The following is a 23,027-nucleotide window of genomic DNA, read 5'->3' on the forward strand; positions in this document are numbered from 1 at the left end:
CATTTCAGTTTAAAGTTTCATTGTTGGAGTTGTTGCAAATAAAAAAAAAAATCCCGCTTTACATTGTCAGGTGAAGTCTTTATTGTTTTTATACTATAGTTTTTATTAAAACTATAATCCTGCACAGTTTGTCTCAGAAAAACTGTTCAATCAGTGTGATAACGAGCTCGTTTGTCATATTCAAAACATTTAAACCAATTAATCCATCTGTCTGAGGTTTTTAGTATAGACATAGTAAGAGGAAAACAAGACTGAATTTATAAGTCAGGCTGTTTGTAGTTTAAAGGCAAATCAGCAACTATTTAAGATGCCATTCACAATTTAAAGCTGCTTCTGCCGGTATTTCAAAATAAAAATGATTAAATTTTACAACATTATCACAATGCTGAGAAATATCTGACTTTCAATATAAAGGCCCTCAGTTTCTTAATGAAAGACCAGTGTTTTTTGTGTGTATGTAATTTTTATACTCATGTATGAGAAATGTTCAAACTACAAGCCCTCATACATATTAGAATGACAATCTTAATAATGACCTAACTTACTAGTTATAGGACTTCAACAGGATGCTTTAAAATCCCTATTTCAGCATAAAAGGCTCGTGAATTTAGTTGTTGTTAGGTGGTTGCTACAGTTGGGATAGGATCCGACCCCCCCGCGAGCCTAATGAGGATAAGCGGAAGAGGATGGATGGAAAGGTGGATGGATGGATAGGTGTTTGCTAGGCTTAAGGTGGACCTGTGTGCCAAGTTTGGAAGCTCAACTCTGTATGGTGTAGGAGGAGTTCCCGGACAGACAGAGATGGAGATTTGGTGTATTACAGTAAGACTCCTTAATACGATGTGATTTTCAAAATAGAACCCCAATTTAATTTTTTAGGATCAAAAGCTTGATAGTGTTTGCATGCATGCGTGTCATTCTGTCTGTAAACACAACAGCTTTAAAAGTTTTGAAGGAATTTTGATAAAACTTTGTAGGCGTTTAGAGTACTGTCATGTTACGGATCACTTAAAATGTACGCTACATACATCAATACATAATTTTGAGGCCACCTTAATGATTTATTGGTCAAAAATTAACAAAAATCCTTAAAAATTAGAAATCAAGTGTGGTGCGTATTTTCAGCAAACATAAAGTACCTCATAAAGATTTAAAATGTAAGTGCTCAATTGACCTTTGATCTGTCCTTTAAGACTGTTCAAAGTGATAATAATGCCATACAGAGCTATTTAAACATATGTTTCTTATTGCCATTATTCGTAGTGACAACATACAGGTGTATAGGGGAATGATATATGGGGATTCTAAATATCACATTACAGCTCGCATTAAAATATCCAAATAATGTCCTATATAACGACCTCTGATCCCACTTTCACATTTCACATCTGCCTTTCTTTCAAGTTGACCCCATAACGTGTATTTTTTACTGCACTACAAACAATAAATTTTACACCCACTCCATTTTAAAGTACATTTAAAAGGAAAAAAGAAAACAAAATAAATATATCCAAAATTTAATAGGATTCCTTTAAAAGTAGACCCTGCCCAGAGAGAAAGCTGTGTTGGCAGAGGTTTGCACTCTCAGGGTGCTTCTTGTTCTATATGATATAAAAAAAATCTAAAAGCCTGCATACCCTGTTTAGTCACAAAACAACTTTATAGCATCTGACTTCAGATGAAGATTTTTAATTACAGCCCTGCTATGTTAATATTTCTGACTATTAGAGAATGCAATGAGCCTTTAATCATCCCAATATGAATTAAGTAGATTTTATTGATCTGGTAAAAGCTCCACAGTCTAATAACTAAATTGTCCTTTTACTGCATATTTGAATTCCCCTTTCTTTGTCAGCTTGATTTATATTCCTCATCTTCTATGAGATGGCAGTACAGTGCAATTTTCAAATACAAAAAAATGCTCCCACACTCGGTTATGAACATGGTCAAGAATCTATTTGTAGCTCTGGGGAGTAATGAGAGAGCCTTGTAGCTAGTCCCGTGTTTCATTATTATTTCAGTATGACACAGCCTGATGTCACAACCAGACAGGAAGAACAAGATTGAAAAGTGAAAATGGCAGCTGCCGTCACTCAAGGGTGAAGGTGAATCACTGGCTCTCTCGCCTCCACACAGCCTACATACATCATCTTTCCCTCCTGGTCACTGCTGAACACAAGTACAGAAGTTACATTCAAATTATTTTCCCCTGCATTTTCACCTCTGTCTTACACCACTTTGTTTACCACAAAGCTACTGATAAATGGTGCTTTACTAAGTTCTCAAACGATTAGTCAACTGGTCAACATAAAACTAACAACAGATTTTACAGACAACAAGACTGATACCATTCATGCTTATACAGGGGGAGTGAGGATACTGTTGAGACTTGCTTCTGTATGTTTCATTTGACTACCACAAAACAAATAGTAGCGCAGATGGCTTTTATTAGTATTATTTTCTTTTTACATTTAACTTTCAGCTTGTGCTACGCTAACTGGCTACAGCCATGAGAGAGGTAACAGTCTTTTCATCTAACTCTCTGCAAGAAAGGGAATAATCAGATCTTCCAAAGTGTCAAAGTATTTAAGTTATTTATGAAGCAAAGATATCAAAAATACCACTGGTGGAGATTTACTTCTTTCTCAGGATTTTCTCGCTGTTTGATAAAAATCTTCAGATTTTGAACAATCAGGAAATATCACGGTAGCCTGGGTAATTTAGATGAGCATTTTTCACTGTTTTCTTTCATTTTCTAAACCAAAGTGATCATCTATAATGCAAAGAGTGAGGATTTGCAAACCTACACAGCATGATTTGTTTAATTAGGCAAAAAATAAAAATATTCAACTACTTACCATATTGCTAATAGACACAAATAACACACTGTCATTGATGGATGAGTGCACATCTCTCGGGAAAAGAAAAAAAAATCCAGATTCTCGCTGCAGTACAAAGTTAGAAGCACTCTCAGCCTGGCAGCATACCGCAGACACTGCAGCAGCTGTTCATGATGTATGAGAAGCAGTTGTGTCTTTGTCTCCGCCGAGGAAATGTACTGTGAAACATGCCCTCATGGTGCAAGCACCCATGTATCTGACCCACGGCATCTCTGCTCTCATTACTCACATTACAGAGATGAGAGTAAAATCAATAGGGACTTTGCACCAGGATGTATCATTAAGATAACCCCACATCTCATCGCTTTATCCTGATCGACTCCAGATTCTTATTCATGGATCAAGAAAGGAGGGAAAGAAAATCACGAGCGGGAGTCTACACGTACTATATATTGTATTAAACAAGAGTAGAGTGTATATGTATGTAAATGAGAACAAGAGAGAGACATATTACATACTCACCAGTTTAATTTAAAAAAAAAAAAAAGTAAGAAGAAAACCCAGCATTCATTGAAACGGTGTAATTCTCCTGCTTGTTGATTTGGGCTTTCAGACCTGGCAGCAGATACACAGTCGGATGGATAGCTGCTGCTGCATCCCTGCCCTCGATCCTAATCTCCTACCTGTCTTGTGTGACATGGTTGTGCATTTACACCCAGCTGGTAGCTATATGATCTCATTATTAACTGGTGACAGGAGCCAACAAAGCCTTATGATACATACATCTGGGACCAGAGGAGGTGCACACACACACATACGCACAGGATAAAACCAGTACACGCTTGTCATTCAGCCAGACTGTGCGACATCGAGACGTTTGAGTTAAGGTGAGCTCATAATGCACACATCTGAAAGGCAGCCTAAATGAAAGTCAGGGAAGTGATTTATAAAAATGCTTTGAAGGTGTCTGAGCCTTTGTTGTGTGACATGGGAGGTCTAACAAATCTCATTCAACTTGACCTCCCCAATCTTTGAAAAATGCAGAGGAATATCACACCTGAACAGTGATTGTTCGCACTTTCAAATAGCCAAATTTAACTCGAGCTACACCATTATTTGTATTCACCTTGCACTGCCTCCAGTAGCAAGATTTCAAAACATTCTAATGGTATTTTTCTTTCCACGAATCCGGCAGTGAATCCTGCACAGATCCTTGATTCAACAGTGACTTTGTCGATAGACCAGACTCAAGTTTATATCCCCTGTGATCCCTCTAGTAAACATATGCATACACACACACATATGCACGACGAGCTAGAGAGTCCACAGTAAGACATTGCATGCATGCATCATGAGCAGAGTGTGTAATGATGTTGCCTTCTTGTATTACCTCACTTTACAAGGCTTTCAGTGAGGGTTGTTCAAGTTTGAATTGGTTCACCACAGTAAACAAAACACTGCTGGAGCTGCATCTGTTTTCATCTGTAATGACTAATTTTCCTTCATGTTTTATTCGTTGTTTCAAGGGTGCCGCAACCCCTGAATGCAAATCTTTACAGTCCTTACACAAATTTCTAAAGTATTTTCTTTAACCCCACAAAAGTCACGTCTTCAGCGGAGCTGCAGTGACTGTCCCCTCAAGCGTCCGGTTGGCTGGGAGAGGCGGGGGGCTCCAGTCCGGCTGGTAGAAATGGATGTCAAATGTCCGTGCCCAGTTGGCGAAGACGCGCTTCTCTGTTATAAAGCGGTGATGACTGCCCCGTCGCCCACGCTCGTGAGAAATGTACATAGCGCACTCATCTGGGCCACGTGGCTCATAGTAGTGATAGGGGACAGAGTGGTTCTGAGGCTCCCTGCAGTGATGGAAAGAGAGAGGGAGGAAGAGACTGTTGACATTTAAAACCACTTTAATGAGTCACAGAGGTTCATGTGACACCAGAATGCATTTTTCATTTCAAGGTGAGGGAGAGAGACTGATCTGCATTCATTTGTTTGAGGTTTGCAGGGCCCACACAGCTAAATTTAACTAGTTTTTATGACTTTTTAAATGCCACCTGCTGCTAAAGAGTGAGCGGAAAAGCTAAGCAAAGAAAAAAAGCTAAAAGCAGCAGCTCTGTTTGAACATGAATAATAAGTCTCTTGTGCTTGGTTTAAGTTCATGGCACTTCATATATCAACATTTCATTCAAATCCAACTGAGTTCAGTTTTATTTATCATTCAACAGACATTACAAAGTAATCCCAGGTGCCCTGCAAAGTAAAGACATTGCAGTTGTATAGACAGAAACCCGGCGAGGATCCAGTTGGTGACAGTGGGGGAGGGCGCTCCCATTTAATAGGCAGAACAAAGTGATGGGAGGGCAGCTGTTTCGCTCATCACTTGAGATTAGTGTAAAGAGAGAAAAGACGTACAATGAGATTCACTACAATAAATGCTTTACAAGATTGAATCATGAAGTGAAAAATATAGAAGCGTGACTGAAAAAAATACACTTTTTGCCACAATTTAGCAGAGATGGTTATTTTCTCAGTTTTGAATTACAAGTTGAAATTTTGAGATAACAATCCAACATTTTGACTTGTGGATGGACGGGGTTGACTTCAGTGTACGGTGGCCCGGAGAGGTCAAACCTAAAACACTAGCAAATAGAATAACGCTGTAAAAGCACTCAAAACACTACAGAAGTTGAGTAAAACACTGTGTAAATAAAAAAAAACCCACAGAAAACACAACAGCAGTGTTTCTGGGGACACAATAACATGACAGAACACCTAGTGAAGTCACAGAAACCAGAACATGTGAACGATTGGGCTGAGACACGGTTAAAAGCAGCAGAGTATTTGTTGGTGTTGTGAAGGAGAAAAAGATGCAAGGTAATGTGTTTGATTTGCATGATTCTTATAGTACTATAGATACATGTTTGCTATTTGCTGTTTACTGTTAGCTTGTCACTTCTGCAACTGTTCCATCAAATCATCGTCTCGCCCAAAAACACTTCTGTTGTGTTTTGTGTGCTTTTGCAGCACTTTTGTATTTGCTGGTGTTTTCTTACGTTGCAGTGCGTTTCACTGGTTGCAAAAAAGAAGTTTCATGGTACATAAGGCTGATCACAGCCTGCACAAAATAACACCTACTGGCGCTTGCAATATAAATTATTACGTGACTTAGTAGGTAATTCTTTTGCCCAACTGCACTGTTACAAACAATCTTAGGTTTCTTCAACTTTCCAAAATCCCACACAGTCCTGGTTGTGGCCACAATGATTCTACTATAGAACCAGGTAGAAACAAATGTTACAGTGTTAGAAAATTACAAGGTTACACCGTGACTGCTCACAACTGCTTCTGTTATCTGCTCAAAATCAAGCTTTGGCTGCTGAGTTAGAGTCAGTATGCACCGAGCTTTAACACCTGTTTGTGTGCTTATTCTTTTGTACAATAAAAAGGAAAACAATGCTCTCAATATCTACACCCCTCAGAATTTGTAATTTGCTCTGTCCATTTTTTCCCCTCCACCCTTTACACAAACTTGAGCATAGAGTGTCTTTGATTTCTCAGACAGATTAACCACTTCCTTCTATTTGTTTTGTTTAAGCTGTCATAGGATGAGAAGGTCTGAAGGTCATAGGACCAGTCTGTCTCAAAGCTGGCAAAGAGAGGCAGACAAACATTCATGCTCATATTCACACCAATATAGAAAGAATATAGAATTGCTAACCTAACTTGCGCACCTTTGGACTGTGGGAGGAGCTGGAGCATCTAGAAAGAACATCTACGTCTTTCTTTTTTAAAAGTAGAAGTACACAACACCATACATGCCCAAAATATGTTGAAACTTGCATGTTCTGTTTCTTAGTAAACAGCATTACAGCCTTCTGGTTTAAGGCTTTGCACAACATTGTAGACCCTGAATGCTCTGAAGTGTCGGATGTACTTGAGGTCAGGGAGAATTCTTTCTTTACCAGGCTAGGAAAATATTTCTTTATACACAAGGGCATTGTAAGCTTGAAGAAAGAGCGAGCCAAACAAACTGCTCTCACAAAGCTGACAACATATTATTGTGTTATAACAGTGTAGCAAATACGGTGCAAATACTGCACCGTATTCTGTTTCTAAAATTGGAAAACCCAACCTTAATGGTGTTAATGATTTTTCAGCTTAATTTATCTTTGCAGATTAACTGCTCAGATTTTCATTTAAATTAAATTAGATGGTGAAGAAAGTAGATTCCTGTTTGCGTATTTCAAACAATTTTCATTTCTGAATTTTGCCCAGTGTTAAATCGCTTCTTCACACACATCTGTCATAATAGCTGAGATTCTGCTGAAATATTAATGAGGCATTTTAGCATTTTCACCTGCACCACTCATCACGTCCATAGAGCAATTTATCTTCATATATTAATCATTATGCCATTAGATTTTTCCACATCTGCCCATTTTTCCATTCAATATGAGCTCAAACCAAATTTGAGTCTTGGACTCAGATTGTGTGCATTTCTGGCCGTGATACATTTTAAATGTGAGTTTGTAAGATATTGCAACTGCTGAGCAAATGATAGCGCTGGTTTACATCACTCGAAATGCTTTAATAGCATGAAAAGACAAGGGTGCTGGCTTTGTTAGTTTTGTTTCAGTTAAAAAACTGCAACAGTAAAATGAAATTTTCCAACTGTATTATATAATTTTTTTGTAAGATCTGGAAAATAATTAGTTCTGAACCCCTTCTGTTTTTATAATCTCAGTGGCAGATGTATCCTTTTATTTCTTTGTTTCCAGATGTCTTGCACAACACTGAAACTTTGGTGTAACAGAAGTTGTTCAGCGTTGTACAGTTTGTGCCAAGTAAGACATTGTCATGAAAGCCTAACAGGGATGGTTTCATGTTGTTCCCCAGCCTCTCTGCAGACGCTGGGAGTGCAATAAAGACTGTGAGTTCTAAAGACACCTTAAAATGTGGGGAAATGTACTTCACCACTTTGTTCAATCATTTATAAAAAAACAAACAAACAAAAAAAATTACTTTGAGAAATCTGGCCACTGTGTAAAAATCACAGGCCCCAAAATTGACTTACTAAAAATGATTTTTAACTTCTTCAGAATCAATTTGTTTTTACAAGAAAGTGTTCCTTTGGGGAAAAAGGAAAGGTGGGCATTTTAAAAGCAGTCCATAAACAGCATGTAGCAGCGATTTAACAAAGTAAAAAAAATCTCCCTGCACCTTACGACTGAAAAAAGTTACATAACAGAAAAGGCAGCACTGAAGTCTTGTAAGGAATATTTTAATATTACAATTCATGCATTATTTATATGTGTTATTTATTTATTAATGCTTTAGCGTTATATATTTATACACACACTTGAATGTCAATAAAGTGAATCTGACATGGCATTTGAGGTACACTTTTAAATTCTCAGTAGCATCGCATTCAGTAAAAATCGACTGACTGCAGTCATGATGTAAACTAAGAGACATGCTAAATATTGGCTTAGGCCAATGATTGCTCAAAGAAATGAAACAGCAGCACACCCTCATCGTTCGTGTCTATATTGAATTTGTGCTAAAACCCAAAATAAAAAAATATTCTTTAAGCAATCACAGCCAAGGACAAAGATATACAGAACATTTTACAGTTTGTTCTTTTTTATTGAGAAATCTAATAAGATTTGTTCCCTGTTCAATAAAATCCCCCAATTAAAGCACAGGCTGAGACCGATGAGACGTGAGCTGTAATTCAAACCATTAAACTCTGCTAACGAGGCTGGTTAATTTGGTTGCCAGAAGCAAGAGGAGTCACAAACTGCTGCATAACCCATAGTTCATTTCTCCTATAGAGGACCAGCGCTTCTCTGAAAGTTCCTTGTACTGTGAATCTACAGTATTGATGCATTGATACACTTTTTTTAACATATAATTTGGCTTGCATCTGTTGCATTTGCTAGAATTTAATTTACTTCTTTCTATTAATGAATAAATTATTTAATAATTTTGCTGCAACCAAGAAAAATCTGAAAGTTGGAATAATTTATATGCTTCTTTACTATTTTAATTGCATTATTAGCCCTTAATAGGCCAATTTACTTAATTAATTAAAAATGCAATTACACAAAGTTTAACATATTTACATCCTTTCATCTTATGAAAAGTCAACACATCATAGAACAATGCTGTAATGTTCCTTATCAACAATAACTAACAATGTTGTTAAACAGTGTTTAAAAGAGTATCCGATTTTCTTTAATTGGAACTTTCAAGAAGAGCGATTTAAAAACATAAATCCAGAATCTTATCTGCTTCAGGCTAAAATTTTATTCTAACCTACTGCGCTGAATCGAGATTGCTGTCTGACAGCAGAAACAGTCAGATGCTGCATTTTAGTGACACCTGCACCCACCGGCCACTTTGCTAGGTTAACCTCTTTAGCTGCTTGTTAACACAAATATCTACAAAGCAAATCACATGGCAGCAACTCAGTGAAATTAGGCATGTAGACATGGTCAAGAGGAGAATGCAAAAACTGCTTTGAGCTGATAGTAAGGCAGCAGTAACTGAACTCCTTACAACCAAAGTATGCAGAAGAGCATCTCTGAATGCACCACACATTGAACCTTGAAGCCGATGGGCTACAGTAGCAAAAGCCCACATTGGGTGCCAATCCTGCCTGCTGAGAAGAGTAACCTGAGGCTACAGCTCATATGAGCTCACCAAAATTGAATGAGAGAAGACTGAAAAATTGTTGCCTCGATTTCTTGATTTTTGGATGGTAGGGTCAAATTTGGCATAAACAACAGAAAGAACAGACACATCCTGCCTTGTACTCTCAGTGATGGCGGTGGTGAGGTGGTGTAATGTTATGGTGGATCTTTACTCTGCATCGTTTGTGCCTCTTGGTAACAAGTGAGCATTGTTTAAATGGCACAGGCTACGTGAGTATTGTTGGGATAGCCATCCAGTTATGACCACGGTGTTACTATGGCTGCTTCCAGCAGGATATTGGAGTTTGAGCTGAAATCAACTGAGACTGGTTTCTTTAAAATGGCACTGAGTTCACTGCACTCAAATGGCATCTATAGTCACTAAATCTCAGTCCAATAGAGCACCTGTGGGATGTAGTGGATGTGGGAGATTCTCATCATGGATATACGGCTGACAAATCTGCTGATGCTGTGTGATGCTGTCATGTCAATATCTCAGAGGAACCGTGTTGAATCTGTGCCCAGAGAAAAAAGCCAGTTCCGAAGAAGTTATAGTTATAAAGTGTTTAGTCAGTATATACTTAAAGTACACTGTCCTCATAAGATAGCAATATATAGTTCTGCTTGTCAACAAAATGACTTCTTATCATCTAATCAGCATTATAGTACATGCATTAACCTGACCTAATGAAAAGCATCTCTCAAACAGAAATTACTCTGGTAAAATATGCCTGCCTTCAGGCTACACACGAGGCATTATCCCTCATGCACGCATGTTCCAGTTCATGGCTGGGTGCTCTTATATCTGCATTTGCATACTGAATAATACAGAACATGTGGAGGACAAAAACATTCTGATTTTAAATGCAGTAAAGCAATGCAGCTTTTCAGTTGTCTGTATTCAGAGTTCACGACCAATGTGTGCTTTCCCAGCCTCGGGACCAGATAATCCATTGTGTGTCGGTCAATTGTTGGATATTTTTATTGATGCCACACTGCAGCGAATGAAAAAGTAAAAAGCTTGTTGTGGGGATATTGAATGGTGCAGAAAGCAAACCAAATGTACCAGCACAAAAAGGTAGACAAAGCCAGAAAAAGCAAAGGGAGCCATGACTCAAGCTTTAATGCAATAGCAGGGAATTTGACCAGGCGCTCTGTATTAGTGAAAATCCTTTCACTGTCGTTTTTTTCCCCATCTGAAATTTTACATTGTATTTGGATGATCAGTGTAAATCTAACACCTCTGTTAACAGGCGCTGGCTCTATAATAATGTTTCTGAAACAGAAGAAAACCCAGGACTCTGCCTTTTCTTTCAACATTATGAATACTTGTCAGTTTACTGAATTATTATTTACTAATACACAAGCAATTTAAGTATTCCAAAACCCTCTCCAGCCACACTGAAATTTCATTTTCAGCTGTCTGAATATATTTAGTTTTAATCTTTCTTATCAGGCAGCTGTGCTGCTACGAATTCATATTGGAAGTTACTGCATTTATGGCTCTCCTTTAAAAAAAATCTCAATGATGGTGCTTGCTGGTGGAGCTGGTGATGATCTTTGACTTTCAGCTCCACTTTCTCACCTGCAGAAGTCAGGCGCCACCATGCCATAGACATTGATCCTATCGCACAGCTCCAGGGCGATGGTCATAGTGAACCAGCCGGTGCTCAGCCAGGTCTTCGATATTTTCCTGCAGAGGGAAGGAGGAGGATGTAGGGGGTGAAAGAAGATAGTTAGATGGATTTAGTGCGTGGGAGACCACAAGGATGAAAACTGAAAAACTGGGATAGATCATTAGAAAATCTCACATTGGCGTATTAGGGCAGAATAAAGATCTGTCTAAATCCTGAGGTCGATATTCCTGGCTGCAAGATCATTCAAGTTCCAGCACAGCTTCATTAAAATACAAATCCATCTTATGCATCGACTGGTACAAATGAACCCTGTCAAATAATCAAATCCTTAATCAGAAAAGAGCCTTGCTCTGCATGAAGTGTCGATAGTTGGATGACATACCTTCAGCATGCAGAACGATCTGCCTGCCTTCAGGAAGAAAAGAGCTGACCGCTAATCAGACATGATGTTATGAAAAAAACAAAATGAAATATTAACATTGCACTTAAAAAAATCTAAATGTGCTTCAACATGTACCGGTACTCCATCATAGGACTGCAAAAAACCTCCTGCCTGACTATCATACTTTTTTAAAGAATTCCTTGTTGGTTTTGTGTAGATTTGATGGTCTCCAGTGTGCTGAAACTCGCACCACTTCTAGAGGTCGCTGAAAACCTTTAAGTTACAACTGAAGATGAAATGAAAATAAGCTTAATAATTTCGGTTCAATGTTCAAATGAAGTTTACAATATCGCTGCACTGACATCTTTATAGAGCAGTGCTTTTCATTTAGATTCTAGTATAAAAACACAGCAAATCTTTTGAAATGACCTTTGGATGCTGATTAAATAAATTCATTCAAACAAAAATATCCCAACAGAGCATGAAGCCGAGCTACTTTGGTGATCCTTCGACCTTTGCCCTTGTACACTGCAACTATGAAAAATATGCAAAAGTAACAAAATTCCCATCGACCTCCGCTGTACTCAGCTGAACAAACCTCATTTAGGAAAAATAAACACAACCCCAGTCATTTGTTTGCTGTTGTGTGACATGAATCATTTACCTTCTTGCAAGTTGTTCTTGGCTCTTTTTATTTTTGATTAATAATGAAACTAAAAATCTGTTTAGCTGCGGTATGAAGCATGTTTTTTTCAGCTTCTGAAGGATTTCAACACAGGAAAAGGCCTGAGAATGACCCTGCTAACCCAAAGGCAAAGTACCAAAGCGGTCTTGGGAGGAAAACTGTACCCAAGTTCCACTTTGACCAAGTGCTTCCTTACAGCAGATTGCTGGATTGTTGCGGTTCTCTTTCTATTATTGTAGAGTCTCTCTGACTTACAGCATAAAAGTTAGCGACTGATGTTCTATACTTGTGGTAAATAAAACTACTTGATGCTGCCTGTGGCAGGACTGCACTGCCACTGGTGTGTTCAGCAGCCTGTGTGAGAACTGCTGAATGAGAACATGCTGTAAAGCACTTTGTTGAACCTACAGAAGGTGGGAAGGTGCTGTATAAATGCAGACCATTTAACTGCTAAACCTCAACATGAGACTGCCAGTATTTAGTTTAAAACATAGCTTTGCCTAGAGTCTCACAGCGTTACCAGCATGGTCTCATTTTCACAGTATAGTAGCAACAAAACCTCACAATGATACTGATCTCCAGCTCGCTGGCCTGTAGCCACAGCTGTAATCCCTTCCAACTAAAATTCATGCAGATGAGTTGAGCTGCCGTTGTCCAAAAACATTTTGCAAAAATCAGAATTCATCAAATCATCTTATGAAAATGTATTACAAAATGCATCATAACTCCCTCGTACACACTGTGAAGTGATTCAAATATGAGCTGATGTAGCAGGTTTATGCTATAAAATACAGCACAATTGAATCCTTAAGCTAAATTAGACTCAAATGTGGTTCTCATTGAGCTTCCCCTGCTGAACAGCTGAACTATCCTGATGGGAACTGTTATAGGTAACCAGTGGATGCATTAACCTCTCAGTGTTTGATGCACTTTTAGATGGCTTTTGGTAAATAAACACTGCAACTTTTACTGAAGCTTTATGAGAAAAAAAATAAATGGAGCACAGCGAATGAGGCAAAATGTGGTCTAACTAATGCATTATATGAATTTCCTCTTTCATAATTCAAAGTCCAACACAACTACAAAGGGCAGGCATAAGAGGAAACTATAAAGTCACGCAACCTCTAATGTATGCATAATTTTGACAGATGAAACAAAGCTAAGAAAACCTTATGGTGAAAATGAGTCAGCTGAGGATACACCGACTTTGTCTGATGTTCTTAGACAATTTGTTTCGCATAATGTCACCATCAATTTTAGATTTCAAAACAAGTTTAGCCTGAATATTGCATTTATAAAATGCTCTGGTGATAAAAACAGCAATTCCAGCTCTGGTGGAGTCACGTGTATTTAATGCGTAGGGAGATGATGGGAAAAAAAAGTGAACTCTTTTGACAGTAAATGCTAATGTCATCATATTGCTAAAAGCAGGTGTGGTTTTTCCTATAATAACCAACTTGGCCAACCAACTGGCCTTTACCCTGCACAAAGAGACAAACCAAAAACAACGGATGGCCAGAAATCACTACAAGGAGATGCAGAACGCAAAAGTACAAAGCAATGCAAGGAAACTAATCCATAGGATTATATAAAACAATATGTATGACAAAGAAAGTTTGTTTCCAGTCAGTATAACTGAAGTCCTACTCTGAGATGATGGGTTCCCAGGCTTTCTGCTTCAGTTTCTGTGCGTGCTTACATAAAAGAGGCAGTCTCGTCAGCCGACTCTTCTTCTGCACAAAATGGGCCAACTAAGTGCCACCTACTCCAGTTTGAGACATTGCAAGAGGTCTTATAAAGAATATAAAAATATATATAAAATGTGAAAAACATACTGGCGCTGCAAATAAGGCAAGAGAGGAATACTGACATAAACATCTATTCTTGTGAATTCAGCGTTTCATTTATTTGTTTACCACTTATTCTGAGCTCCACCGTTTTCGTCTAATGTGACATCTGCACAGGTGTGAAACATCAAACATTACAGACTACTTGAGAAGCTCCATCCCATAATGAGGGATACACAGAAACCACTGTATTGATTTAATATTCCCAGTGATAAATAGCCTATAATTAGACTGATCAGTTACCTGCAATATCTGCAAGTTGGGAGCAAATTTGCACCATGAATATATTTACTCATATTTATTTATATATTTATATTTACACATCAACTGCATCACCAACTCCATGCAGACAAATACCCAGTCAAAGAAAAGAATCCATCTCCCACTCACTGCCTGCAGTCAGGAAAAGAATGAGTGAAAATGTGGCATTTACACACAATATTAAAGTGAAGCTCTGAACATAACCTGCTCCGGAGCGATTATGTGTTCAGCATAAGTTACCATAGTGATCCAGCCAGGTAAAAAGGGATGCACCTTTGTGACACTGAAAACTCTGGCCCATTAATCTCTCTTTTTAGAACACCCCTCAGGCAGAGTCACAAAACCTAAAAAAAAAAAGAAGCAAAATGACACAAAACATCTGCAAACATATAGTAAAAGCTCTAGAAGACGCATAACGATAAAACAACTTTGCAACTTTGCTGTATGGTTTGTGGTCATTTACAGTATTTATCTCTTTTAAGTTTTTGATGTCTTGCTCCACCGTAGGAGATTTGGGGGTGTTTTACTTGTGTAGCCACAGGGCTCTGTTTCTCATCTTGTCTCAGATTTTATGCTAGTGACAGTTTGAATGCAGAGTCTCTACCAAATTTCATCACTTCTGAAAACTTTCCCTCAACATCACATGCATCAACCCCTTTGCGGTTCCTTAAAAAATCCCATTTATCAAAGTGATAGTGACCGTGAATGTCAACCACATCTGGTGCGATTTAGTTATGCACATGTTGCGATCATTACACTGAACCAACAGGAAGCTACACGGTAAACGTGTCAAAAAATTTCTGCGCTCTTTCCTTTGATTCTTTTCCAAGCACAGTTCATTATAGTTTTAAAATGATGTGGCGGAGGAAAAGTGAGCAGGCTCATATTCAAACTCTTGCTTGAGAGCACTTTGACAGCATGCGTTCCTTATCTCCCGACCGGCCTCATCACCCTGCTGCTTCTCAAAGCTTGTTACTCCTTCTTGTCTGTTCCCACACATATGCATCAGCATCTGCAGCAGCCGAGGCTTTAACTTGGCAAGACAGAGAAACAAAGCCTGGGCCCTGATAAGAAAAGTCTTGACAAGAACAACCAGGCAGGCATCTCGAAACTCTGCTCGCCTGCTGTTGATGAGGTGACACATTTGGAGTGGAGGGTTTACCTGGCTGTTTGAAAAGGTGTTCAGACCTTCTCTCCCTCGTTTTCTCACAGATACAGCAGTGCAGGGAGTTGGGGGGGTGGGGTTGTGGGGTATATGTCAAGCAAAACTCCTGAAAGAAAGCCCTGTTTAGCACCTAAACTTTGAGCATTTCTCTTTCTTAGGAAGGTGGCAGAGAAATGTCTTCCTGGGAAGGTTATAAGGGAGCGAGGAAATGTTACCAGTGTTAAAAGTGTATGAGAAGGCATTATAGACAGCACCCTAGAGCGTACCTAAAAAGTTAAACTCTGCTGTTTTGTCATGGCAAGGCTTTAAGTCTATGCTTTGATGCATTTTTAGACAAGCTGCGGTGCAGTGTCGGTCAGACTTTGATGTAAAAAGAAACATCTCGGAAAGCTAAGGAGTAGACTGCTGTGAAATTTAAGGGAACCCTCGCCGAGGTCTGCACTGAAATAATTAATAAATCATGCAGAGATCTTCACTGGTTTTCTAATTTTCATGAAAGATATTAAAAGACAAAATCAACAAGAATGAGTGTTTAAAAGAAGGGATCAGCTCCAAAATATTGTTTCAAGAATACAACAAAGAATTGAAGGTGTTTATTTGGTTTGACGTCAATCTGTTTGAGCACCTATGAGACAACAGTCATCACTTCATTTCAGTTTTATTCATCTAGTACCAGCTAACCAGTCATTTGAATGTGACATATATTATAAGGTAGTTGCAGGGAGGTTCCTTACTGTTAAAAAGGGAGTTTTTCCTTCCCGCTGTTGCCAAGTGCCTCCTCAAAGGGGGTCGCTTGATTAATGGGGTATTCTCTGTGTTATTGTAGGGTCTTTACCTTACAATATAAAACGCCTTGAGGGGGCTGTTGTTGTGATTTGGTGCCATATAAATAGAATAGAATTGAGCCAGGCTCAGGGACAGCAGTCATCTTCTTGGACCAGTTGCGAAGTAAGAGGCAGGAAAACAAAGAAGCTTACTTTTTCACAAAGAGCCAGGTAGATTTGGATTGTTGTTTTTCCCTTAACAATTAAATATGATTCTAAAAACTACTTGTAAAATATTTTTTCTTAGCTCTGTACAGACATTAAGATTTCACCAACTTCTGAAGTATTTTGCATTGCTACTTTTATCCTCCACAGTGGGAACTTTTGAAGATGCTCATTCGGTTAAATAAAAATAGCGTAGGACAAACATGCACTACAGCTACAGTAAATAGAAACTATAAACCCAGTCTTAGTTTGCTCTCTTCCTTCAAATCAAGCAAAAACAACCTCTCCAGGTACAGCCGCTCCTTATTTCTCTGTGGTCCAATAAAGCTTTGTGTTTGCTGGAAAAACGCACCACAAAATGGCTGTTGATTTAAAATGTGGTTGAACAATCCAGACCCACCAAATCAATCGGCCCACACTGGCCACAGTGTTATGAACAGTGACAACACCCTTTTGTGTGACTTGCTGCTTTATTAGAGTCTGTCCATGCAGCAAACAACACTGTCGACCCAAAGTGATGCTATCGCAGAAGAAGCACAGGCTTCTCATTTTCATTTAATTAAGACAGGACCCAGTTTGTCTGGAACATGCTGATTTGTTTTGATATGCAAACATGGCCACCGGGCTTTAATATAACAACAGCCCTGTCTCTCAAACACACACACACAGAGGCATGCATACACACAAGCTCTTCTTTGCAAATGAGAAAACTTTGAGAGTTCAAAGCACAGCATTTTGACACCAACCAATCTGTGGTGGATGTGTGGAGGTCTTAGTCAGGAGGCATGCAGCTAATCTCACTTAAGAAGTCTTCCTCATTTCCTTGTTTATGAACATGCTGATGAATAATGTGGTGTGAAATGTCAAGCTCTTAGCTTCAATGACTGTCTTTTAAAAGGACTTGAGGCAAGCTGTGAGTGGGACGACACATTTATCCCTGTGAAGGAGAGCAGTGCTGCTTCTCATGTTTACATGGTTTGGGATTGTAAACCCAGAAAAGGTACACATTTAGCTATAAGTTTAATTGCATGTTGAGCTTTCTTTGTTGAGTCTTAAAATCACATTTCTATATTTCAACATAAGATTTTGCTTACCATTGCATTTCCATCACTAATAAGAGAAATGACTGTTAAATCTCTTTGGGGTGGATGGAGTTGGGTTTTTTTAGTTATATTTGTGCAATTGTGGTCAGAAGTTTATGATCATGAATGTCGTGGTAATTTGGGGTTTTTAATGATTTCATAGATTTTTATAGATGCTTGAAACTTTGTTACACACTAACATTAAGTTTCTGGAATGGTCGTCCCAAAGCCTCGACCTCAACCTTTTTAAAAATTTGTGGACTGCACTTAAAAGCCAGGTTGGTGCCAGGAAATCGAGGAAATTTGAATGAACTTCACCAATTATGCCAAGCAGAGTTGGTCAAATATCCAGCCAAAATTATGTTAGCAACTTGCACCTTGCAAAGATGCTTTTCGTAGCCATCAAGAAGCTTTTAAGGGATATTTAACCAAATATTAGTGCAATTGTATGGATATATTTGAGCCTGTACTTTTGAGTCTGTGTGGATCAGAGAAAATCCTAAATAAATTCAAACTTGTGCATCCAATTCTTATTTTTAAAGCCAATACAGATGGTTGCTGTTTATTTTTCCACCCTGGAAAAAGAAAAGTTAAAAAAAATAATAATTAAAAGCCCAAAATGACCACAATGATGACTGCTACTATACATATATAGCAGCTATATTGTCTTTGAGCTTCTTATTGTTATTACTGTGTGAAGGTCACATACAGGTGTGATTTGCTGTTGTAAGTTCAAGCTGAAACATCTGTGAAGCATCATTATTTCATGACACTCCTATAAAGAAAAAGTCTAAAAATATGTGAGTTCATTTTGTGTGTGTGCAAGGTTATTTATACCTGACACTTTCATCCTGAGTGATTGCAGTGTTTAGGGTTGATTACTAATTTAAACTCCTTCACTTTTTCTAGTCGCCTCTGTATCTACTTGACTTCCACATCACGTTCTGTCTGATCACAGTTTCTCTTGTATTTCACTCTTTTTTATATCCATGGAAATGGCAGCAATAATGTAGTCTGAATATGTTTTGTTTGCAGTCTCCTTCCACATATAATCTTTTCCTAATACTGTACATTCCCCTCATTATATATCTTTAATAATGTTCATTCTCTACAAGCAGCAAACCTGAATCCTCGCTTCAGTTTGGTGTTGGACTGTAAATTGACTTTAGACTGCTTTCTTCAATTCTGTGTGGGTCTAAGCTTGTAACAGATAAATGTTGACATTTTAACTGAAATTTAAGAAGATCAGCAAAAATATTTCCTTCTGCTGGTGAGTGAGCCCAGGCAAGCACTTTTGCTACAACACAGAGCAGAAGGAGAACAAGTCTCAACTAGTCTTCAAACAACAAAAACCAATGTAGAAATAGTGGAAATCTCCACACTGCATGCATTGATATGAGGCACATCACTTTTCTTTCATCAATTTGTGTTGTTTGTGTGACCAATTACACCTTTATCTTGGTCATAATAGCTTAAGGAGTCCTGTGACATTTCATGAGTCACAGCAAAGGTTTTGCCCACCTTCAACCTGAGCAAAAGTCTTATCATCCAAAATAAGTGGAAACGTGTGGGTGTCTGCATGGCCTTTAAAGGTTACTTGGTTTGTAAATGTGTCCTATTCTTTTCATTTAGCAGGGAGCTTTTTCACTGCTGAGCCTGTTGAATATTCTCAAATTTTACCTCAAAAGATCAGAAGCTCTTCCTTTTGGGCTCTTATTTATAAAAAGGCATACAAGTCTCAGTTTAAGCACGCTCTAAGAATACCACTTTTAACTTTAATTTATAAATCTCAAATCACCTTAAATTTTATTTCCCCTCACTGTTTTGTAAGTTCAACTTAGAAGATCTGTACTGTTACCTTAAACATCAGTTCCACTTGGTGATGTGGGCTGTTACTATTGCTCTTTTTTGCTCATTCAAAATGTCAATATCACTATTCTTGTCCAGTGATCTGCCAGGGCTCTGAGCCAATCAGCCTCAAGCCCGTGATCTTTACAGATCTGTCAATCTGCCTTTCAAGCTGTCTGTCATGTGTCCCTCCTCTTTCCATCTCATCTTGCTTGCTATCTGCTGCCTGCTCTGTCTACTCTGCAACACCATCAAGGGAGAACACCCAGCTTCTTGGTAGATCGAATCCTGGGAACGATGAAGGACAACACATCTTTGGTTGGCAAACAAGGATAAAGACTTAAAAATAGCCTTGTTGATTTCAATAGGTTTAAACACTTTATCTGCCAGAGAACCCTATATGGTAACTTTGAAAGACATCAAAATTGTCCTCCCCAAACCTCTCTGTGGTTGTAGAACTATATGGACATCTCCCAGCCAATCAGCAAAGATCAGGTGATGTGACAGGTCTTAACAGCCTCAAGTTGCCTGGAGCATTTCAACCCTCAGTGTTCTTCTGGAATTTGGGAAATTCTGTTTTTCACCCCATCTACTCTTACATCAATGACCATAACATCGAAAGTAACAGTGGTAGATTAATGAAAGTCACAGCTTTTGCAGCTGCATAGTTGTTCTAATTTTTTGTTTGTGTAGTATTTCTAGAAATTAGTGAAACTTTATGGCATGAAAAGTGGTGGAGCCATATCTGATCACACACCCTCTTCATCTAAAACTGGCAAGTCAGTTTTCAGACATACATCAGATGCATTTAATAAGCCACACTTAGAGGTATTTCTGATTTTCCTCAGTTTTATGACCTTATAAAAGTTTTTGATTAATTGGTATTAATTTTACTGTGAGTCTTATTACTGCTAATTGATTTAGTAATTCGAAATCTGTGACTTACTTAGTTTTGATTTAATTACTTCTTGTTATATTTACAATTTATATCTATAATTTTTATATTATTTTTTTTAGAAGATCTACACTGTTTCCGTTAAAATGCACTCTTTTCTTTTGCAGCTGCCTGCTCTGCTCTTTTATGGAAAGACGGAGACTGTTGTTGTGTTAGCCCGTCAAATACCATGCTTTAGGATAGCACAACCTATATTTAGGTGTATACACATGCTCAATCAGGTCTATGGATTAAATTTCACCAAGTGATATGAAGTGGTTGCCTAGACGACTGGACAGGACTGTACTTTTATATTTGTGTTACATTTGTGAGCATTGTCAGTCAATAAAAATGTTCCTTTGAGTTTATATGTTTTTCTTACATCTTTAACATATACATTTTGTAGAAAATACGTTACTTTAAATAAGTGAGGAACCATTGAGGGTAACTTCCATGACCTTGATTAGCAACATAGAATTTTTTAAAAAGTCACAAAGGTAACATAACCAATAATGTCTCCCAGTAACACTCTAGGGTTCAACTTTTTTATTTCAAAGTATGTAACATTATGTAGAAGTGTGTAGAATTGTGTAGCTACACAATGTTAGGTCATTTCCATGGGAATAAAAACACTGTGGACACATCTGCAGGCTTCATCTGCCAATCACTGGCAAATTTCTTGCAGCAGACCCTTTTATTTTGTTTTGGGAACCAGCGTAATGTTGCAGTAGAAGAAGAGGAGTTGGGCAGAAGGACAGAACTACAAAGGTCACCGCAGACCGTGTTTACAACCCATACTGAAACACCTCTACATAACCTGCAGAAAACTTATTACAAGTCAAAATGTTGCTTTGAGATAAGCTCAAAGTTAAGTTTTGCTTCTGCTTACTGTAAATCCTGCTTAAGATCAAAACCGATCAAAAGTCTGTTTTATAAATGAGTCCCTTTCAGCTGTTCTTCACAGCTATGTAATTTGTCCACTGCTCCAGCTGTCTCCTTATTCTCTGATGCACAGCTGCCCTGCTGTGGCTTTTTCCTCTTTTTGACCAATGTTCATAAGCCATCAAAGCACGTTTCAATACGACTGCCAAGGTTTGATGTAAGACGCACAGTTAAAGGGATTCAACCTAGATCTTTTTGATAACTGACCTATCTTAAATCATGATATTATACACTGCAGCTAGCTCCAGCAGAAACCACAGTTGGGCTGTTAACAATTACAACAAAGCATCATGGGAACAGAAAACACAGACAAGGGAGAAAAAAAGTTATTTCAAAAGCTAATTTGACTCTAATCACCAGTTAAGGCTCATTCTAGCAATTTACCAGAAAGGATGCAGAGGGACACCTGCTTCCCTTCTCTCTTCTGTATGTGTTATTAAAAACTGCAGGATGTGGCATCATCCTAAACCATATTAGTTCTCTTTACTGAAAAGGCATAACCCATAATTACAATTAAGCTTGCAGGGTTGCCGATCGCACGGTTGATTACCCAGAAACTCTGCTTTTAATGCTGCGTCCACAGGCTCCCAGTTCTTAAAGAACACGGGATTCATTTTCCAAATTAGATAAAATATTGCTTCATAAAGGTACGGGACATTTTGCATGCAAAGAGCTTCCTTTAAATTTATCTCGAGCATTACAAAGATATAACACTAATATATTAAGGCTTTATTTCTCTCTGCTTCCACGCTCCATGGAGCAGAAAGGACCTCGAATAATTCTCACTGATGTTAATGCCTGGTGCTAGAAAGGATGAGAAACTGTAAATACGAACAATAACAGAGAAAGCCTGCTCACTGTAAACATTTACCATGATTGTAGGCACAGATTCTGAAGGATTGATGTCTGAGCCATTCACCAAATCCTCTGCTCGGCGATTTCCCCCACGGCATCTATCTTAAGCTGAAGTCAGATTCAATCTCCGATGACACCCCAAACAAAGGCTCAGATAAAGCGACGGAGACACAAACAGTGTGTGTATGGGTGGGTTTTCATTAAGAGTTAATGGCCACGGGGCTGAGAACTCATCTCCGACTCATTAAAACGGAGTCCTTTAACACTGTTCATTTTGCAACTGAAACTCGGGGTAATTTTTAGGAAGCCATTAGGACACCACACAAAAGAAAGTGAAAGCTTGTGTTGTCACTTACATTCCTTTCTTTACTACTTTAAAGTAAATCCCTCTGAGACGCATTCGAGTATTTTTGTAAATAAATTACAATATCTGAGACTTCTTTATGCGAGAAACTTGCACGTCCATGTTTCCATGACATCCAGGTTTACTTGCTAAAGTCTGTTTTTCAAGCACAGCACGGATTATGAATGCAGAGGCATGCTTTGCAACCACCTACTCTTGTCCATTTAGTTTAAGGGTTTCCTGCAAGCATGGTACGTACTGTATTACTAAAGGCATAGCCATGGTTTGACAGACAAATACACGTTTACAACATAAAACAAGCTGACTTTCATACGGTGCTGGAATAAAAGAGACTATTTGGGAAAAGGCATATGGTATAGTTGCTATAGACTATGTGCTCTGAATTGGATCAGGCCAGATTTATGGTCCCACTTTTGTTTCTCAGCCTACACAAAAATAAGGATTGTGGAAGTTCAACCAAGACGTGTTTATAGTCCTCAAACAGCATTGTCTGTGACTCAA

At 38.4% G+C, this 23,027-nt stretch overlaps 1 protein-coding gene across 1 annotated transcript in view; it reads right to left on the bottom strand.

Moving 5' to 3' along the window:
- Window positions 1-2,887: 2,887 nt before the first annotated feature.
- Window positions 2,888-23,027, bottom strand: part of st6galnac5a (ST6 (alpha-N-acetyl-neuraminyl-2,3-beta-galactosyl-1,3)-N-acetylgalactosaminide alpha-2,6-sialyltransferase 5a) — a 58,759-nt gene continuing 38,619 nt past the window's right edge. The window contains exons 4-5 of the mRNA XM_031731140.2: window positions 11,121-11,228; window positions 2,888-4,693 (exon numbers count right to left, since the gene is read on the bottom strand). Of these exons, the coding sequence (XP_031587000.1) occupies window positions 4,444-4,693; window positions 11,121-11,228 (358 nt within the window). The 3' untranslated portion in view covers window positions 2,888-4,443. The remainder of the gene's footprint in view (window positions 4,694-11,120; window positions 11,229-23,027) is intronic.

The sequence above is a fragment of the Oreochromis aureus genome, linkage group 18 (genome assembly GCF_013358895.1).
Source record: "Oreochromis aureus strain Israel breed Guangdong linkage group 18, ZZ_aureus, whole genome shotgun sequence".
In the NCBI taxonomy this organism is placed as follows: domain Eukaryota; kingdom Metazoa; phylum Chordata; class Actinopteri; order Cichliformes; family Cichlidae; genus Oreochromis; species Oreochromis aureus.